Source organism: Falco cherrug, chromosome 6 (assembly GCF_023634085.1).
Source record: "Falco cherrug isolate bFalChe1 chromosome 6, bFalChe1.pri, whole genome shotgun sequence".
In the NCBI taxonomy this organism is placed as follows: Eukaryota; Metazoa; Chordata; class Aves; order Falconiformes; family Falconidae; genus Falco; species Falco cherrug.
This window is the reverse complement of record NC_073702.1, coordinates 72,409,448-72,431,147: the sequence shown is the minus strand read 5'-3', so window position 1 is coordinate 72,431,147 and position 21,700 is coordinate 72,409,448. Positions and strand designations below refer to the sequence as shown.

Below are 21,700 nucleotides of genomic sequence, written 5' to 3'. Positions count from 1 at the left end.
TCGTCCACCTTCATGATCACTCAATTTCTTGTGGAGAAATTGCAGCTTCTATTAGAAGAATTACTAATAGATGAGACCTAATGTTGGTATTTGAGAAAAGAATGTAGCAATCTTTCCAATAAACCCACTCTCTGGTAACCACACAGAAACATCTTGGATGGGTTGCTCTGATCCAGTGTGCTCAAGAAGAGTGATTTCCAGCTGGGTTTCAAAAGGCATCAGGAGCTTCACTTACCAAATCAACTGCTGCTGAAACTGCCAGTGCTCAGGGTTTTTCTCCCTTCCTCAGATGAGCTAAAAGGTCTTAAGCTGGAAACACAACAATCCAGCCCTAAGCAGCGGTTACTTAAAACCCACATTTTCTCTTTCAGCAAAGGCTCTAAAGTAGCTGCTCACTGCTTACCAAAAGATCAATACGGCTTTTGGGATACCTAAAGGAAATTTCCTCGCACATAATGAAGATGTTGGTAGCAGCGGGAAGCATTGCTGCCTGCTCACCAGCTCAGCAGAAACAGCTAATGGTGGAAACACAAAAGGACACTCGGCAAAAGCAATCAATGACAAGCCTAAGAAAAAGGCAGTCTCACAGTGTTGTCTGGTGTTGGGAACTGAAATTTCTCCACAAGGAATCAAACGCAACTGACAGCACTCACTTCTGCAAGTTCTGGGCTTCGACGAATGATGGAAGTGGAAAATGAGCCTTTTAAGAGACTACTTACTGAAGAGTGGATGTAAAGCCGAAACAGCCTTGGATTACAGACCTATTATGGAAATAGTTATTATGTCTGCTGTGTACCTGAATATTGTCACATAAATATCAGGTACACAAGACACTTGAGTTGCAGAACATGAGGTTCCAGCAATTTTATCCCCTTCTTGCTTTGCCATTAACAGTGTGATTTACAACCAGATTGAACATCAGGCAAAGTACGATACCGTTAAAATTATTTTTAAAAAATAATTTCTGTGCATTTTTAAATACATGAAGAGAAGCCTTGATATAGGCTTCATGTTCCAGTCCAAGGAGCTGCAGGGGTGCACAGCCCAGGGGGACCTTTCTGACACCCACCTTTCTCAAGACAGGCGAGTTCTCCTTTGTCCTTATTCACTGATTAAAAGTCAGATCCTGGCTCAGAGAAGAGGTACTCAGCCCTTGGAGTTAAGTGGTGAGTCATGGTGGCAGTTAAATATGCTCAGCACCTCTAATGACTCATGGGTCAGGTGAGAGGAGCAAACTGATGGGGAGCAGCAATTCTCATTTGCATGTGTATTCTACACCTTCTTGGTTCATTGTCCTCAGGGAAGAGCAAAGGTAGCTGCAATCAAGTCAACACTTCGGCTTGATGGGAACAACTCCCAGAGAAAAATGTATTTCTCTAGTGTACAAAACCAAAAATCTGTCTTACAGTGATTCTTTAACAGTAATTACAAAACTCCTCCTGAAGAAGGGGCAGTTATCACCAAGTCCACAGTCTTGCTCGACAGGCAATCAGAAGCATGCTGAAATCTCCTAAGTGGCATTCTCAGTAGATAAAAATTAAAACTTCTCAGTCTTGTTGCACAAACTCTACAAAACAAAGATGCCCCCTGGCTCTGCAATTCTTTACTCATTCCTTGGCCAGCTTATTTCTCAAGCATAGCAAAGCACCTCAAGCAAAAACTTCTGTCTGAATAGGCTAAAAAGTGTTTATTACCTCAATAGGGAGGTGCTACAGAAGTATTAAACACCAGCAACACTTTCTCAGGGAAGGTATGTCCTTCCTCCACTCGCAACAGAGTCACTATGAAACCCTAGCAGTTTCTCTGTTTATCTTTTGGGAAAAAAAAATAAAAAAAAAAAAATCACACTCTTGGTTGGTGAGTTGACACAGGTAAACACATTCACTTCCATAAGCACGTCCCATTCAGGCATTTTGTAAAAACCAAAATCTTAACTTGCTTCAGGTCCACTCATGCAAAAAGAACGTCTGCTCTATAAATTGAGTTCTTCAAATCCCCCAAGCTGGCTGTCCTGTTTATCCAGAAAAAGTTTAAAGCAGCAGCCTAGCTTAGATGCTCTGAGCCATCCCATGAAGATCCTACTCCTTCCACTGACTATAAAGCCAGTTTCAGACCGATTTATTTGAAGTGGCTGGCTAGAGCAGTGCCCCACTTCTGCAAGACAGATCACTCCCAGTCCCACATCATTGCCCTCTTAGAGGCACTGCTGGGTTTGCAACTTCGTGATTTACCATGAGGCTGGATTTACCATAAAACTTTATCTCCCAGAAAGCCAGAAGCTAACTCAGAATATCAGATGGAGTCCATGGGCCAGCACAGTTTGAGGACTTACTCCTTTAGTCAGCCTTGCAGTGCCGGTTGCTGGTGAGGAACAGTAGAGAACTCCACGGCAGGCTCCGGTTGTACCGTACTGGTTGAAATGGCTCACTCACTTCCTTTTTATCAGGTTAAATAGGACCAGCAGTTGCAGCACGCTGATCAAGACAAAGTCTTATATGAAGGAAATTCAAAATTACATCAAGAGGAGGATGTCAGACTGATGACGCTGCAGTGTTGCACATTTCAGACCATATAGGTCAGCGCGTCGCTATCACTGGAAAGGCAGCACTGGCCATAGAAGCCCAGCTCAAGTTTAGGATGAAGTAAAGAAATGACTGGACAAAGGGGGAAAAAAACCGTGTTCGTAGTTAGGTGGACTGTAGCCTCTACAGATAGATGCTCCACTGGCTTAAACAAAGGTCATGCTCAGAAGGCCTTTTAAAAAAGCATGCTGGCTGAAGGTCTTTTTCCCTGTTAGGGAATTCACTGTACAAAATCCAAAGTTAAGTAATGATGTGCACAAAGAAGAAAAATTTCAGTGCTACCATAATACCATTCAAAGTAAGGGTGAGAGAGACCAAATCCCAGGTTACTGCTGCATGCTGTGTCCACAATATAAAACAAGTAAAATACAGTTAGTATTCCCCATGTAGCGTGGCCTCTTGTTGATGGAAGTAGTGAGGGAGAAGGGCTGAATTCTCATGTACAAAGATAAATACATTCAACCTTGAATGTTGATTTCAAGTGTCATTGCCCATCTCAAAACAGTACTGCAGTGACACAGTACAACAGCTAAACGCAAGACGCAAAAAAAGTAAAAGGTCTGATTCATCTTGAACCAAATTTTCTCACCTCTAGAATATTTAGGAAGTGCAACTTAAGTAACTCCCACATACCTCCATTTACTAAGCATTTAACATGAAATTTATGTTAAAAATATAAACCTTTATTTATCTGCTGGGAAAAAACCCCACCACACTGTTAGCGCAGGTTTTCTCACATTGCTTGATCTGCATGCTTGCAAGGCAGTACACTGACTTCAGAGTCACTTTGGTTTTGCACGCACTTCAAATTACTTGGTCACACGGCCTGTGTCATAAATAGTTTCCTCATCTGCAGAGCAAAGGACAGGCTACTCAAAAAACAATTTTAGGTCCAATAAAATTAGCTAGACACTGCAGCAGAAAAAAATAAGGAAAAACCACATCCCGAACCACCTGATGTATGTTATAAGCACAGCACTAATTTGAATAGATAGCTCGTTATGGAAGAAAGGTTTGCAGGCTGTGTCCTTCAGTGCTCACAATCAGGGCACTAGAGCAAAAGAAAAGCAATTCTTTTCTCAGCTTCTTCATTATTTTATCCTGATAAAATCCACTTGAGAAGAGCAGCATAGCACTTTTTGTGTGGCTTTGAACGACAAGAAAAAAAAATTAAAAACCCAAAGAAAACCAGCAGAAGTGTTTGCTGCCCTCCAGAGGAAACCTAAATGAAACGACAGCTTTAAAATACGAAGGTAGACATGAAGCTAGGCAAGGATTAGTCCTAATCAGTTTTAAAACCACTCTTTAGTAGCTAATGGCATCAAGGAAAATCCGCTGCACTCAATGATGACAAGGCAGCAAACTACAACTGTCAGTACAGATGCTCACCTAGTTTTAACAGCCCCAAAACATCAAATCCCTCCTTTTTCTTCTTAGTTTTATACCACAGAATGCACGGAAAAGTTACGTTTTAATGACCCGAAGCAGACGTAAATAAATAAACCACAGATTTTCAGTTCATCAATTGTAAAAGGAGAAGAGCATCTCCCTGTCACACTGAAATACTGCAAGGGTAACTGCATTTGAGACGGCAAGGGGCTTGGAGCTCCAGAGCACTGACGCTCTTGGGGGTGAGTCATCCCTTATGGGAGCTGACGTCTGGCCTCCCTTGAAGGCAGGATCAGTTCCCCTTCCCAGCTGAAGGAAATAAATCCCATGGCAATGCAATTTGTCACAACTCCAAATCAAGGTGATGAGGCATGAAAGGTAGAAGTCCAGATGGAATGCCAAGAAATTAGAAGAAGCTTAGCATTTCCTAAATGAGAAAAATAGATAAACCACGGCCTGATCTGCTGGTGCTACGCAGTACACAGAGCAATGCTGCAAGCAGAGCTATAAATATTCCATGCCTAAATAAATATTGGGATAAACAGTGCCTTTCAAAAAGAAAAAGGTTTTGTCTTCAGTATTTTCTGTTGTTACGCCAGTTAAAGAACACTTTTAAACAATTATATCAAGGAAAACCAAGATGCTTACCTGACAGCCTCTGCTACATTATTGGAAGTGTGACCTGATAAAGCATCGTGAAGGTTTCTGATGAAGTAATCTCTGTAGTCTTCGGGCAGGGCCATGAACGTTCCGCCCATCACAATAAATTCTACTTTATCCACGCTGTGGCCTAGCTGTTTCAGCTGTAAAATTAAAAGTACCAGGAAAAAATTACCAGACAGGGACTTACTTAAAAGACTTCTCTGAAAACCCCGATTCTTATACTGCATTTCCTTCTGTAGTTGTCATATCTTAATGTCAAATCGTTAATACTTTTGTACAGATTTCTTATAACCTCACCTCCAAAAACCCTCAAAAGTTATTTTTCTACAGCAAGAATCCAGGACTGATATTGAGTCCAATGTAACAGGTTTTCTTGACAAAACAAAATTATTTAGCCTAGCATTGTGCTGATGGGGTTGCACTGGTTCCAGTTTGAAGCTAGCTTAGGCTTAGATACGGCCAGTAGGAAAAGTTTCCTCACATCCACTTCAATCCATGTGGAACTAATTTTCCTTACAAATCTGCAGGAGAAAAGCACTACACTGAATCCATGCAGCATTTTCCAATGGATTTGGAAATAAAGAGGAAACCAGTTGAAGGAGAACACGACTGAGAAACCCTCCAGCTCTTCTAACTCTCCAGCAAAGACTCCCAAAAAATCATTTTGGTAGGAAAGCCACTATTAGAGTACTACATCCTCCATGAAAGTAATTATCAAGAACTAGCAACTGCCACCGAAGTTCACTAAAATTTTGTTGTAATAGGATCTCCTATTAGTAACCAGGTATTCTTCAGAACAGATAAGAGGTTCAAAACTCATCATTTACCAAATAGAAATGGCAGACGATTAAAAGAGTCTAAAAATATTATCTTTCTACGGGGATCAAGTCAGTTTAATGTAGAATTATAGAATCACAAAAAAGCTGAAGTTGGAAGGGACCTCTGGAGATCACCTAATCTGATCTCTCTTCTCAACACAGCATCAGCTACAGCAGCTTGGTCAGTGCTGTGTCTGAACAGGCTTTGAGTGTCTCAAAAGATGGAGACTGCACAACCTGTCCGGGCAGCCCGGTCTAGTGCTCTGTCACCCTCGCAGTTAAAAACTTATTTCCTGATGTTCAGATGGAATTTCTCCTGTTCCAATTCGTGCACATTGCATCATGCCCTGTCCAGTCACTGGGCACCACTCAGAAGAAGGTTGTCTCCACCTTCTTTACCAACGTGTACGAACACCTGGTGGTAGGCTGCAACACTCCGCCGAGCCTTCTCATCCCCAGCCTTGACAGCCTCACCTCTCTCAGCGCCTCTTCAGACACTCTAGTCCCTTCATCATCTTAGTGGCCTTTTACTAGACTTGCTCCAGTACGCACATGTCTGTCTGTCTGTCTTCTGTGGAGCCCAGAACTTGACACAGCTCCCCAGGTGGAGTCCCAGCAGTGCTGAGGCCAGAGGAAGAATCGCATACCTTGATGTGTTGGCAACACTCCTAATGCAGCACAGGAGGCTGCTGGTCTTTGTCTCAAGGGCACAATGCTGCTCATAGTCAGCCTGGGGTCCACCAGTACCCCCAGGTCCTTTTCTGTCAAGCTGCTTTCCAGCTGGTTGGCCCCCAGCACGTACTGGTGCCTGGGGTTATTCCCCCCCAGAGGCAGGACTTGGCATTTCCCTTTGTTCAACTTCCAAGACATTCCTGCCAGCTCATTTCTCCAGCCTGTCCAGGTGTCTCTGAATGGCAGCAGCATCCTCTGGTCTATCATCCACTCCTCCCAATTCTGTCTCATCTACAAACTTGCTGACGGTGTGCTCTGTCCCAACGTTCAGGTCATTAACACAGAGGTTAAACACTATTGGCCCCAATATTGACACTGGGTACTAGAGACTGGCCTCCAGCTGGACTTAGTGCTGCTGACCACAACCCTTTCAGCCCACCAGTTCAGGCAACCAAGAGGCAATTCTAGCATCACAGAATAGTTAGGGTTGGAAGGGACCCCTGGAGCCCACCCTGCTCAAGCAGGCTCTCCTACAGCAGCTGCACAGGATCACATCCAGGCAGGCTCTGGACGTCCCCAGAGGAGACTGCACAGCCTCTCTGGGCAGCCTGTCCCCGTGCTCCGGCACCCTCAAGGGAAAGAAGTTTTTCCTGCTCTCCCCACGGAGCTCCCTGTGCTGCAGTTTGTGCCCGTTGCCCCTTGTCCTGTCGCTGGGCACCGCTGACAAGAGCCCGGCCCCGGCCCCCTGACACTGGCCCTTAAGGTACCTGTGTGCATCGCTCAGGTCCCCTCTCAGCCTTCTCCTGCCCAGGCTGAACAGCCCCAGCTCCCGCAGCCTTTCCTCACCAGGAAGATGCTCCAGCCCCTCATCAGCTTGGTCACCTCCGCTGGCCCCTCCCCAGCAGCTCCCAGTCTCTCTGGAACTGGAGAGCCCAGCACTGGGCACAGCACTGCAAATGCGGCCCCACCAGGGCAGAGCAGAGGGGGAGGACATCCTCCCTCGACCTGCTGGCCACGCTCCTCCTCATGCACCCCAGGATCCCACCGGCCCCTTGGCCACGAGGGCACACGCTGCCGGCACATGGGCAGCCTGCTGCCCCCCAGCACTGCCAGGCCCTTCCCCGCAGAGCTGCCCCCCAGCAGCTCAGCCCCAGCCTGTGCTGGTGCGGGGGCTGTTCCTCCCTTGGTGCAGGACCCTGCACTTGCCTTGGCTGGACTGCATTAGGTTCTTCGGCCCAGCTCCCGACCCTGCCCAGGTCTCGCTGCACGGCAGCACAGCCTTCTGGGGTACCAGCCACTCCCCCTAGCTTTGTATCATCATCATCATCATCTCATTATTTTCATCACAATCACAATGCATTCCCCTTTTACTGTAAAAATTTACCTGTTCCACTCTGTGTCTTGTCTGGAGATAGGGGTCATATCTAGCCCGAATAGCCCTCATAGATGTTGGCTAAAAAGCACAAGGAGATTAATTTTGTAAACTCTTTTTAAAAAGCACAGTGAAAAAGAACAAAAGACAACTTTCAGCACTGAAACATGTTCTGAAGTCTTCAAATCCTAAGTGACCCTAAAGTCTTCAAACTCACAAGCAAAAAGTCCATCCATCTGTAAATATGAATTTGGCTCCTTACATTTTTAAAAATTATAACAAACCCCCATTTTTGCCAGAGATGGTAACATGACATAAAAAGAATGAGAATTTTCCGAATTTTCAGTGCAGTGCAAGAGGATAGATAAAGAATCTTTATAGCGAGTCACAAAAAATATTGCAAAAATCACAATGTTTTTCAAAATACTTTTTCTGTCCCATGCATTTTAGTTTCTCTTCACTGTTATCCAACCAGTGTACTCTAGAGCTCAGTCTAAACTTCAATGATTCTTTAAGCTAAACATATTCTGTCAATTGAAATCCCTAACAAGTCTTTATGTTACTAGCTTATGTAAGCCTATTAATAACACTCTACAATGAGGTTTTCAAGTATTTTGTGTATCCTGGATTCGTTTGGTATTTCATATCTATTATATTAAAAGCTCTAAAGGATGAGGACTCTTAATCATGCAGAACTCCCACATGCCGTTAGTACTACACAAGTGAATCCATCCTATCCAAACCAACATGAATTACAAAGCAGTTACATATACACAGGATTTTCCTACTTTGCACTAACAGGATAAGCTCCAAGTCATTGAGAAGTAGGTAACAACAGACAAAATCCATTGTAAAAGGATGCTGCATCACTGGTTAGCAACTTAATCCAGTTTGTATTTTACCTCATTTTGTGACTTTATATGGGTACTACAGCTATGAGTTGTTTTCTTAAAGCCAGTCACAATAATTTAGTCACATGCTGTTAAGCTTTCTCCAGACAATAGGAGAGCACTATTTTGGAAATAGATACATTCAGTGAGGTATCACTGCAGACAGAGACATAAAAAGGCATGAAGATAATTTCAGAGCCACTAACAGCTAAATAATGGGCTTTCTTCCAGAGCCTGACCTGTGTTAATCCGCAGGGTCCTGTAGGTTGGAGAGGACTGAAAGCAGGTCCAGTTAGGACAGGATGCTTAGGGCTGTGTCCAGTCAGTGTTTGACTATCATTAGAGATCTGAAAAACCTCTCTAGATACCTACTGAAGTGCTTGACAACTTTCATGCTCAAACGTTCTTTTCCTTTTATTACAACACAGTTTTCCACATTCTAACTCACGTTTGTTGCCTTTCATCTTTTCACTGGGAAGTTCTGAGAAGGAGCGAGGCTCTGCCTTCTCCGTACCTTTCCCTTAAACCCACGTTGAGCCACCAGTAAAACTATGTTTCTGCTGGACTCTTTAGTTAGGGAAATTTTGACACAGATTGGTAACTCCTGTAGGAATCACAGCTAGCATTCATTTCAAGAAACTGCAGGCAGCAGCGTCCCATGGGAGACAGCAGTATCACCTTCAACTGCTCTTACTCCCTCACTGGTTTCCACAGCTGGACATTCAGATTAACAGCTGCTCCCACACCAGCAGGTCATGGAGTACAGCCATGACGCTGCACTTGCCCTGCTCAGCATCACAGGCTGCTCACTCCTGCTCTACAGTGTATCACATGCGTAACAGTATCAACAGCAGCAAGGTGAAGAGAAAGAAACTGCTGTGACAACTGAGAAGAATTTCCAGTGATATAATCGAGCTGCTTTAGATCTCGAAGTTTATGAAGTCTGCTTTTGCTCTTTATTCTCGCAATGTGAGTGAATTTGTAGAAATAAAGAGCAGCCTAACCCAAGTTTATAGAGAACGTAAGCAATGCATTATGGCAAACCAAAGTAATACCTCATATCCAGTGTAAGACTGTGTTGAATATTCAAAATCAGAATCAGGTCCACCTGGGCAGTATCTGCAAATATAAAAAGACAGAAGACAGCAAACTCATACAATTGCAACAGCTTAATTTGCCTGAGGCACAAGTACACAGGAGGGTGCAGGCTGAGCAGACACTACTCTAACTACCCCCACTACTCATCAGAAACACGGGGGAATAAAAATCCATGACAGTCTGACCGCAGCAACGTGCCAGCTGCTCTCCTGGCATTTGTGAGTTCTCACACAGGTAAAACCAAATCTACCTGAGGAAGGCCTCATTAGCTCAAGCGCTATGGTACCTTAACGCTGCAATACAGCCTCTAGAGTAAAGCTAGCTCACTACTCAGGACAGAGCACGGGATGGATGGATGAATTCCTGTGTTTCTGCATCACCGGATGTAAATATAGGTACAGCCCCAAACACACAGGCTGGAGAGAGTGATACTGTGATAGGCAGTAACATTGACAGGTACTTAGCCTATGCACGTTTACAAATGCTAAATATACAGTGCAAAACAGTCGTTTCATTTAATTTTAATGAGACTGAGATGTCAAAAACCCAGTTCAGACCTGCCAAATGACTACATCCACATGAAACAACCTGGTAAGGCCTCCTAGTTGTAAAACATACTGTGAAGGTATTTCTGGAATGTGCCATTATTTCAGGGAGCTGCCATACAGTTCTGGAGTAATAGTTACCCACAGATTATTAGGTTTTAAAAAGTAATTTTACAGTCATAAACAACTCAAATATTTTCCACTATTCTATCAAGAACATAGTCTCATTTAATGTAAAATATGATTTTGTTTGGCATGGAAAGACATAAAATAGAAATATCCTCCGGTTACACAGTCTACATTTCTTTCCCAGAAATTCAAAGAATTTAAATATCTTTATGGTGAGAAAGCTCATTTACATTTGTTTTCTGAACTTAGAAACGCTATTTAATGAATACAGCATTCTAAGACTACTTCAAAAGAATACAGCCCGTCTACCCTTGATACCTGTACAGCAGTTTGGTGTTAAACTACAGTTTCTACACCTAGAGGCTTGTTTGAAACACTTATTCTTTGATGCAGCAAGACAGACTTGTGGCTACCACAGCATGACTGTGAGCCAAGAGAGGAACGATACGTGGCCGACAGTAATTAAAAGGTATATAAATGTATTTTTTTAAGGGTCCTTAGCTTTCTTTTGAGGGCTGTAGGATTAACAACCATTCTACATCCATTCTGTGCTCAAAGATGACGTGAGACAGGCGGGTTGACAACCCCTTCTAGTTTAGCTGCAGGCACTGAGCACCTCCAACGGAAAAGGTAATAGAGCAGTCAGCACATTTTACTTATGGTGCAGACCTCAAACGCACAGGCACCAAGATACTGCCATCTCTATCAAACCAGACACATGCGGTTCACAGTATAATTGATTGGTTTCCTCACTGTCCGCCCTGCAAACTCAACCCAAGTCATCTGTCACGATTATAAAATTAATTACCAAATTACCATGGCCAAATTAATTTGCTAGCAAAAGTTGTGCAATCCAATTGAAGACAATTCATATATGTAATTACCTGGAACATCTCAAACAGAATAGCTGCTCATGCAAAAACAAGAACAGAGCCAGTTCACTCTGTGTTAGGCAGCTGGTAGTGAAAAACACTGATGTTTTGGGAGTGACAAAGCGGGAAAGAAGAACATTGAAATAGATGAACAGATACGGTTAGGAAAAAACCCAAACAGATGAGATTTCAGGTGCACACACTCCTAAGTCAAACAGAGGTAACGTACCTCAAGGTAAACCCAGCTTGGGTATCTCAATTCAAATAAAACTCAGAAACTATTCCCTTATCACCACAAGCTCTTGGCAGCTGGAGGCCTTTCCTTCCATCTGGCTTTCATTTCATTCCAGAGTCACACTGTCACACCAAGCAAGTTTTGGCAGACAACACCTGCATCTCCTCAGGTAGGTCTCAGTTCAGCAGTCTGCAAACTTTTCAGACCGAGTGAGCCTTGTTTCTTCACTGTAACAGTTGTCTCCAATCTGCTCATGTACCCAGCCTTGCGCATGACACACCTAGGCACCCTAACACAGTAATGCACCTTACATTTGATCATTAATATAGTCTCCCAGTTACTATATTCACAAAATTATCTACTCAGGTAAGCAGGGTTTGGCCCATGAAAGAAAAAGGTTCCCTCCTTGACGAAAAACTGAAAACAGACTTTTTACTGTAACGTGCAGGTATCAGCAATCTGTGACTGCGCTTGCGTGGAAAGGAAGCCTGTCCCCAATACAATACTACTGCAATACTAGATTTATACAGAAATACACGAGGTCAGCTAAGCTGTCGTACTTACACACATATGTTGCCTGTAAAGTTAATGTGTGGGCACCTGTGTGGTTTGCACATCACAGCCACAACAGCGATCTGCAAGAAGTAAAGTTACAGAAGAGAGAAGTTATTGTAATTGCTTCTGAAGTTACTAAAACAAAGCGCATCCTGAAAGGCTATATACACATACATGTGAGATTCTATTTAAAGATGTTTTCTGCTCAGTCTTTCACCTAGAATATCTGTGCATTAGCTCTTGAAGAAGATAAATATATCAAGAAATAGGAATCCCATTATTTAATATTTTCACAATTCAGAATAAACTGGCAGTCTGTTACAAAGAACTGGAAGATGAAACAGGGGAGAGATGAAGAGAAACAAAGAAATATAAACCAAAGATAATAAAAATAGCTTCCTCCCTCCACCTAAGCCAAGAGTTTTTTACTCAGCTGACCTCACAACTGCTTCCCATACACTTAATGCAAGTGTAACACAAGATGCTCTCCTCCTTTGTGGAAGGGCCCAGTGGGAAGAAGAGACAGACACATTAAGATTTTCTAGTGTCCACTAACAGTTGGACTTTACAGGCTCAGAGGTCTTTGCCAACCTAAATGATTCTATAATTCTAATTTGGGGCACCCAACTCAGAACACCTAATTTCCAGTTTTCAGTAATCCTGGTTGGAGTAAGAGTTTAATGAACTATTCTATAGCCAGAACGAAGAAATTAAAGAAACTAAGCTTTTTTTTTTGGTTTTGGGTGGTGTGGGTGGATGTTTGTGCTTTTGTTTGGGGGGGTTTTGCCACAGGTTTTGGGTGTTTTGTTTCATTTTTTAAGTTATAAGAATAACTTCCTAGATTTTTGTTTCTGTTTTTTTTGTGTTCATTTGTTTTTCGGTGTTTTTGTTAACCTGGCTTTAGGCATGCTATACATAGAGTAGGGAAGCTTAAAACCACACAACTGAATGTCAGCTGTACCTCTATTACCCCTTTCAGCCTGAACTACCTTTCAAAAGAACAAGTTAAATACTAACATTTTACCTTTGTTCACTAAGAGGACCTGCAGATTAAGCTGTACTGTTTCTACAGCAACTAAAAAGCAAGACATGCTGCTCACAAACAAAATCTCCACACCTCCTCTTTCTCTTCTCCCACGTTTTGAAAGCAATAGCCCTGTGGGCACATCACCACGGAAAAGACAACCTGGAAGGTGGCAATGCAACCAGGGCACCTATATTAAACCTCTGGACATTCAATATCCTGCTCTTTGAAAACTATTAAATACAACTTATTGATGAGAGCAGAAGAGAATGGTGACGGATGCACGTGCTTACCCCGCTAGCAGTCCTTATAGGCTTGGCCTTCAGCTTTGGTACCAGCACCTTGCGGTACTGCGGTGGAACAGCAGCGATGATGTCAACCAAACGTGGCTGTGCCGAAAGTCCGTACTTCGCCGACGTCTTGGTTTTCAGCCTGAAAGCAGAAATACCTCAAATTAACAACTCCATTCTGACCTGCATACCCATAACCCACAGCAGTCCTACTGTACTGCTGTTCAGTTACAGGGACATCTAGGTAGGTTCTCCCAATCTGCCTTTCCAGGCAACTTATTTAAAAAGCATACAGTAATTCCTTGCAACGCCTGCATTAAGATACCAAAAAATAAATTCCAAATAAAGTTGATAGGCAACAACTGCCAATGTTTTTAGTTTCTGTATATTTTACTCCTAAACATGATTTTATCAAAACATTGTCAAAGCTACCAATAGACTCTGGCTTACCCATTTTCAGTGATTTAATTCTTTTCATGTCTTCCATGTGATCAGCCCCTACACACGTAGCCTCTAACTGAGTTCATTTCTAAGACATTCATGTCAGTTATTTCCAGCATCAGCCAAAAGTTTGCAATTGCATCATGTAAATGCAATGGAAACAGTGGGACAAATTCAGGTTTTATTATTCTGCATATGTAAGGAAGGAAGAACTTTCTGTAAACAACTTCATTTATAACGCATTGCTAAGAAAATCAGATTTAAACTTTAACCCTATGTTCATCTCTCCTTCCCCTGATGGAACAGAGTACTGAAGGATGAACACAGGTGGAAACATAAAAGGGCAGCGACAAATTTCTTAAAGAGTTTTTCCCCAGTACAACCCTTTTGTACTCCAAGCATTGCCTATGAAGTAGCAAATCACCACAGAATTTACAGATCTTGGTGTCTTTATTATCAGGTAACGGTAAAAGAGAAATGACAGTACCCTGTAAAAATAAAACACGTTAAAATAAAGCCTGAATGTAATAGACTGTACAGGACGCGTTCATTACTGATGAACCAGCTCTTCAGTGTCACCCCAGAGTGACTTACTTGTTCAAGTTCACATCTTTTCCCTGCTCGTGAGCCTCAATTAACTGCTTTATGATGTCAGCTATCGTCATCATCATCAGCTCAGCATGGCTGAGGTCTCCTGAAACGGGAACAAAACAACAAACCATGTGTATAGCCAGTGCTTTCTAACTGCTTGTAACCAGAGGCATACCTGCTCTGCAATTCTTTTTTAATATTTCCCACAATTGTTGCCTAGAGGGAATTTTGCCCCTGCATATCACTCTTGACTTGCAGCACTCCCCGAACAAGTAACAGTCAACACCTTTTATCACTGACTTTCTTTTACTTCTAGGACAAACTCCACCTCCTCTCATCAGAGCAACCTGCACAACAGCTAGAAATAAAAAGCCATTGGAAGTTAAAGATGGTTAGTAGAATAGTCTGATGCTACCAGTACAGGCGGCAAAGAACAGAAAACGTTCTGGGAAGGATACTGCGGCAAACCAAATGAAGATGCCAGCTCTGTGAGCTCCCCGCCACCACAGAGAAGGTATGGTGTATCAGGCGGTGCAACCAGTGCCTTAAAGCTTCCTCACTGCACCTCACAGACCCACTCCCTGCTGCAGCAAGGGAGTATAGACTGTATAGACTGCATACATTGCTTGTGTTTCTTCATTACCAGCTTCAGGAGAAGAAGGGCATTGCTATTAAGAGATCCATCCACACTTCCTGCCAACACCATACATTTATTTCACCTCATGCAGCTCTGTCTACACCAGGAAATCTTGGAAAACTAAAACATGCATATCAAACTTGTGAGAAAAGCCACGAGCAGGGACATAGCTGGGTGCAAAACCACTCAGACAAGCTTTTGTTCATGCCAGCTGTGCTGAAATCCGGCAGCGTTTACACCCACCCGGAAGGAGCACGACAGTCCCATCTGGTCCCTACCCTGTACTGCCCTGCATCACCTTTGCTGCCCCATATTCGCCCCCCAGCTTTTCCCCCCGCCCCGCCACGAGGGAAAAGCCCAGCAATACCCGGACTGCCCCGGCCCCATTCTGCACCTGGCAGCCAGGGCACCGGTCTGGAGCAAACAACCCTCCGAACGCCCACAGGGGTGCAACGGGCTCCGCCTCGCAGCGCCAGCAACCGCTTCAGCAGCGGGGAAACAGAACGGGTAGCTCACGGAAGGGGTGCCCAGTCCCTCCAGCCCTCAGGCAAGGCCGGGGCTGGCCCTTCACCCGCCTCCGACAGCACACGGAGGCGGCAGAGCCGAGCCGAGCCTCGTCTGCCCCCTCCCCTCACAGGCCCAGCGCAGGGGGGGCGGCACAGCCCTGCCGCCTCCCAGCTCCCACCCGCGGGCCAGGGGAAAGTGTGAGGAGAAGGCCTGTCCCACGGGCCCGCCGCCGCGCCCAAACCACGGTAAAGGGCTGCGCCTCTGCCCGCCCTCACACACACCGGGGGCAAAGCCCTGCTCCGCAGCCCCTCCCCCTCACTCCCGGGGCCGAGGGAGGCAGACAAACCCCTGCCCCGCCGCCCTCAGCTCCGGGAGAGAGGCAGGGGCCAGCCTGCCGCCAGCCCCTGGGCACCGCGACCCCCTCAGGCTCCACTACCTTTCCTCTTCTGCTTCATGCTGGCGGCACGGCTCCGCCGCTCCCCTCACGGGCCACACCAGAGACTCCTGCCGCGAAACGCTACCACCCCGCACCGTCGTAAAAAGTCGCACCTCCAGCCGCGCTGCCGGAAAGCGAGGGGAGGGGGGGGTAGAGGCGCGGCGGCGCACCACTCATGCGCACACGGCGGCCGAGGCGGGGCAGTGGCGCCGCCCGGGGAGCGCCATTGTGCCCCGCGCCCCTCCAGCGCTGGGTGGCAGCAGAGCACCGCCGGCGGGGGCCGGGCTGCGCTGCCCTGCCGGGGGGCGCGGGGCGCTGCCGGGGGGCGCAGGGCGGGGGCTGCCACGGGTTCAGCGAGGGTCACCCCGGGCGGTGCCGGCCCCGCGCTGGGGTCACACCAGCCCCAGGCAGCTGCGGGCCGGGGCCGGGGGCTGGGAACTGCCCGGCGGGAAAGGGCCGGGGGGGCTGGGCGGCAGCGGCTGGGCATGAGCCGGCAGCGAGCCCAGGTGGCCGAGGCCAGCGGCACCCTGGCTGGTGTCAGCGATGGCGTGGCCAGCAGGGCCGGGGCAGGGACCGTCCCCCTGCGCTGGGCACCGGTGCGGCCGCCCCTCGAGCCGTGGGGTCCGTTCTGGCCCCTCACTCCCAGACAGAGCTTGGGGGGCCGGAGCGTGTCCAGAGCCGGGCAGGGGGCTGGGGCAGGGGCTGGGGCACCAGTCTGATGGGGGGGCTGGGGGGTCAGCCTGGAGAGGAGGGGGCTTGGGTATTTTTTAAGATTTGGTTTTATTTCTCATTATCCCACTCTGATTTGATGGTAATACATGAAGTTCATTTCCCCCAGTGGAGTCTGTGTTGGCGGTGTCCAGGCGGTCTTTCCCGGCCCTGATCCCAACCCACCAGCTTGTAATTCTGTTCTCTCTCCCTGAGCAGCTGGGTGGGCACCTGGGGTCCCACCAACCTGCCACCGAGCAGAGGGGAGAGGCCGCCTGGCTGCAGAGGCGGAGAGAATGGGCAGCAAGGAAAAACGGGCCACCAAAAAGAAAAAAAATATGATGGAAAAAAATGAGGAGAGACGCCAGCAATCATCAGGCAACCCGCTCTTGTGATTTGTGGGCTGGTAAAAACCTTTCCTTGAAAACAAGCTGCTCTGGGGGCTGACCAGGCTTTGGGCATCACACTCCCAACTGATGCGCGCTTGGGGACCGAAGGGTCAGCAGGGTTTGCAGGGAGGGGAGGGGGCACCCGGAGGTTGCTGCAGGGTTTGTAAAGCCGCTGGAGCCTGCTATGGTGCCTGAGGTCAGCCCCCACAGCCTGGCAGGCAGCTTGTCCGAGGTTCTGTCCGTGTGCATGTGTGGTGAGACCATCCCACCCTCCCCACCTTGCCGGATGGGTTTGGCAGCATCCCGCCTATGCAAAGCAAGATCCCAGGATGGTGCAGGTTGAAAATACAGTTTATACCATCTGCTCCCATTGCTGCCTCTCTCCTGCCTTCCAGGCTTTTTGGAGAGCTGACCGGTTTACTTCCTACAGGACGCACTGGGAGTGCACTGCAATGTCTGGACCTGTCTCTACCTGTGATTTTACCTCCGCAGGGGTCTTCCAAGCATCCTGTGCCAACCAACAATTTATCCATGGTGCCGAGAGTGGCTGGACAAAGTGTCTATCCAGACATGCCTCTTCCGCCATCACCTTTCTCAAACCTATTGCAGCAGCGGCTGTGCAGCAAGGGACACGTCAGATGTGGCCACACAGTCAGGGCTTTACTGCACGTCCTGCTTTGGGCTGGTTGGGGCATGAAAGCGATTCCTTCCCCTGAATTATCTGGTGCTACACGTACTACACAGCATCCGTGTGGAGGATGTCTTCGTATGTTGTTGGGGATGTCTCAGAGCACAGGACAGGGAGGATGCCTGTGCTGCACGCACGATAAGGTGATCAAAGAGCATGCCAGCAAGGACAAGGCAATTGATTCCAAACTGATTCCCATACCCTCCTCCCTCTGCTTAATCCACAACCCTACACTGCCTCCTCATCTCCTCAGCCCTTCGTTCCGTGAGCTGAGCTCTGCTCTCCATGCATTATCAGCTTCATCCACCTATTACAGCAACTTTTTATCTTGCATTTAGCTACTATCATTAGCTGCTTTCCCTTTGCCGCAAGGTCTCCATGCTCTTCCATAACCATCCTTTAACCTATTATAACCCCAGTGTTGCTGCAGAGACATCGCTCTCTGAATGCTCTTACTTCCCCGGCAACTGCTCACATTCACTCATCTTCCATCTTGCCACACAAGTTGGATGTTTCCAAAAATCCTGTTTTAATCCAACTGTGCTCCCATCTGCAACTCCCATCAGCTTCAGTTGCACATGTATCTTTCCCCAAGTTTCTGTTTCTTTAGCTCAGAAAAGCAATAATGAGGAAAACTTATTTTTGGCTACAAAGCAGAACTACAGTACCAAACTGTGCTGTTGCTCCCGGCAAGGAACACCAGGTAAATGCAGGTGGAGTTTTGGGCAGAAACTGATAGTAAAGCTTGGGTAAGAGGGCGGCTGGCATGTTTGGGTTTGTTCCCCACATCTGAGCAGGGCTGTAGCCTAGGGCTCACATTCTGATCTTGCTTGTACTAGTGGAATTCAGATGCAGCAATGCTGATTCATTTGCCTCTGGGGTTTAAAAGGTACTTTCAGTTCTTTAATCAAAGGCTGTGGCTAAGGAAAGTTGTGCAGGATCTGGAAATGCCAAGCAGTGCAGGGAAATGCACATCTGCAAGGAAGGGTGCAGGCATTAACAACCTTCTTCGGTACTTGTTTAGCAATTTCTTATCAGCGTATCTGGAAGCACACTATAAAGGCAGATAAATAAACATCTGCCTCTGCAGATCAGCAGCCCAGGGCAGAGGCGGCAATGGAGACCATCTCTCTGTACCTTTTGTCTCGCTTTCAGATTTTGACCCATTTTGTGACATCAGGAATGATTGTAAACTGTGTTTTAAGCCCATACATTTTTATTCTAACATAATGGGTAGGAGTTACATCAAGGCGTTATGTAGGTCTGCTGTTATTTCAAGGATAGACTACTTGGCTTGGTACATTCCTGGACATTACTGTTAGTTATTTTACAGCATCATAAATACAAAAACTTTATAAATCAGAGAAGGCCTAAGCCTGAAAGAGTATAGTGAACACTTAAGATACATGAACTGCTGCAGTGAAGGTGCAGTGCCTGCAGTAATGCCTGAGCACTCAGCTCCAAGACCAGCCAGATGCTGGGAACTTTACATTTTCAGCAAGTATGCTTGTTGATGAGAGGTTTGCATCATTTCCTTGCGTAGCCATTTGCTGTAACACGGACCTAGCGCTGAACTGCTGCCACAAGCCTAACAGAGACCAAAATAAAGCTGGAGCAACAGTTTGGGCATAAGAAAGCCAGGGAAACACCCATGAAGCAATCAGTTTAACTTGGCTTCCTGGAGGAAAAAGCTTGTGAGAAGAGATTTGCAATACCAGGGAATGATGCCGATGTATGTTTTTGATGGGATTTACCCCACCTCACTTCAAATGCTCAAAAATTAGCTTTCTTAATCAAAATTAGTCAGTCTGGTCTCTTGCATAATCAACAGATTGTAAGATATATGCGATAATTGCCATCTGCAAGTTCCTATTTCAGCTGATCACTTGAGAGGTGACCAGCTTAGACTTCACTAGCTCCTTAGGCCATCGTGTTAGCCGAGATGAACTCCCTCTTCCAAGCATCCAGGGCAACTAGAAAAAGAAAAGAACAAAGTCTGGGAGAGGGAGATGCACTGAGTCACATCATTGATTTGGAGCTGGAATTCACATGGCACTCAACCAAGTACCCCAATGGGCAGAGTCTCCTGCTAGAAGCTCTCTCTTCAGATAAGACCCATGGTGCCCGGTCTTGACAATGGTCAATGTTCCTCACGCCAAAAGACTTGAAACCCTCAGGTGACCCAGTTCAGAATAATCTGCTCACAGAGCAGAAGTCTCCTCCTAATCTTTGTTGATCAGGAGTTGGCATTTTCTCTGAAACATGATTTCTAGTCTATCAGTGTTGAGAATCCAGGGCTGTACTTTGACTCTTCCTAACACATGGAAAGGTTCTGTTTTACCCCACCTTTCTCACTCCTGGATATGATAAGGCAACGAGTTACAGTTGCTGTGCATTCAGTCCCCTTATCCTTAAAAACTGCTATTTGTTACATTTACTGGATGTTGCCTTAATTGCAGAAAAGACAAATAAGAGCACATGATTTACATTCTCTTAAGCAATTAGACTAGTGCCAGCTCCCCACACAGAGCCATATGCAATGTTGTAATCCAGAGTGTGGGGTTTGATTTCCTTCTCTCTAACATGATTGAAAAGATTGAGTTGCCTTGTTTAACAAGAAATTCAGTCTCCGATAAAGCTCTAACTAGGTTTTTCTTGAAGTGTTTTCACCGAGCCTCCTTTCTCCTGCATATTAAAGGCTTTTCCCTGGAGTGCTGTGATGCTTTCTTCACAGTCCAGCTGATTTGGCATCAGGCTGTAGGTTACAGTTGAGGGATCATGTTAACATTGGTGGTAAACCACTCACTTTGTAGGGAGGGTACAGTTTCCATCACTCAGGTAGCTGCTAGTCCTCCCTTGTCTTACACAATCCCCTCAGTGCTCACAGAGACAGACAACTTGGGTAATTCACTGGCAAAGCATCACAGAGCAGCTCAGGCTGTAGGATACAGCCCAAAATGTCTAAGTGACACAGAAGCAAGTTCAGATGAGGCCCAGCAGCTCTAGCAAGGATCTACGCAAGTGTCTCCATAGTCAAAAGCTTAGGTGAACTCTGCAGAGTCAACATATGCAGAAAAGAATGAGAATATAGCACTGGCTTGAGAGCAGGAGCGCCAGGAATCCAGGCTGAGAAGCACAACAGGAAAACAAGACTTAGACTGTACTCCAGTACTACTTGGAAATGGGAGATCCCACCTGGAGATCCCAAAAGCCAGCAGGAATCATTGCACCAAGTACGGTACTTCCAAAACAAAGTATAAAGCCATTGCTCCAGCACCTTTCTATCTAAACTAGCTGCAAGGCAATGAAGATTTCTTTTGGACAGCCTAGGAGAGAACAGACACAGTACCTCCGTGCCCATTTCTTTGCATTGCGTGGGACGGTCAATGAAGAAAGTCTTTTCTAGCAACAGTCAAAAAAAAATATGAAGCTGGGTCCTTATGGAGGACTCAAAAGCAGCTGTTCTTCACTGAGCACAGCCTGTGAGTCCGGTGACGTTACTGTTGTTTCCCCAGTGCCAGGCAGATAAGTTTCTGTTCTGCTGGGAGGAAAGATGGTCTGTATCCTCCTTTACTCTGTGTCAGATCCTTGGTTAGATGGAGGAATGTGCCAGGGCTGAGCCTCAAACAGTGGAGATGCTAGATGAAAGAGAAATAATATAAGAATCAGGCAGATTAATTTAGTCAGAGAATTCAGATCCTAAACAGATTTTGGTACTCAGCCAATTCTTGGGATTTTGGTGGCATTTAATACCTTAAATACGTTTAAAAATCTGGATTGAATGGAAAGAGTTTCCATTCATCGATTCATTATAGAGAAAATAATAATCGATCAAAATATTTTTACTTTTCCTGCCCACCTTTCTGACAGTCTGCAAACATGCCGTGGTAAAGCCCAGCCGGAGCACTATCTGAAGTTGGTAACTTTACCTTGGGAAAAGCCTGGCAGAGATCACAAAGCTCCAGGAGAGGTCACTGAAGGAATTAAGATAGGATTTGTCTCTGATACAAAAAAACACCAACCCCGTAATAGTTTTGCCTTGCAAATTGCCCCTAATCCAAATGCAAGCCCTCAGGGATAATTTACCTTGGTAGTTTTTATACCACAGCAACGGTGTTTGTAGGTAGCTTGCTTCCCCACGAACCCCAACCCTTTCCTCATGCACAGTT

General features: G+C 45.9%; 2 protein-coding genes across 3 annotated transcripts in view; both read right to left on the bottom strand.

The window, feature by feature from the left end:
- Window positions 1–15,869, bottom strand: part of ELP3 (elongator acetyltransferase complex subunit 3) — a 94,173-nt gene extending 78,304 nt beyond the window's left edge. For both annotated transcript variants that reach the window (XM_055713516.1, XM_055713517.1), the window contains exons 1-7: window positions 15,747–15,869; window positions 14,170–14,269; window positions 13,138–13,276; window positions 11,830–11,900; window positions 9,442–9,505; window positions 7,509–7,577; window positions 4,620–4,774 (exon numbers count right to left, since the gene is read on the bottom strand). In XM_055713516.1, the coding sequence (XP_055569491.1) occupies window positions 4,620–4,774; window positions 7,509–7,577; window positions 9,442–9,505; window positions 11,830–11,900; window positions 13,138–13,276; window positions 14,170–14,269; window positions 15,747–15,765 (617 nt within the window). In that variant the 5' untranslated portion in view covers window positions 15,766–15,869. The remainder of the gene's footprint in view (window positions 1–4,619; window positions 4,775–7,508; window positions 7,578–9,441; window positions 9,506–11,829; window positions 11,901–13,137; window positions 13,277–14,169; window positions 14,270–15,746) is intronic.
- A 3,788-nt stretch (window positions 15,870–19,657) lies between these two features.
- The window catches only part of FBXO16 (F-box protein 16), a 38,493-nt gene continuing 36,450 nt past the window's right edge, over window positions 19,658–21,700 (bottom strand). The window contains 1 exon segment of the mRNA XM_055714999.1: window positions 19,658–21,169. Within this exon segment, the coding sequence (XP_055570974.1) occupies window positions 21,102–21,169 (68 nt within the window). The 3' untranslated portion in view covers window positions 19,658–21,101.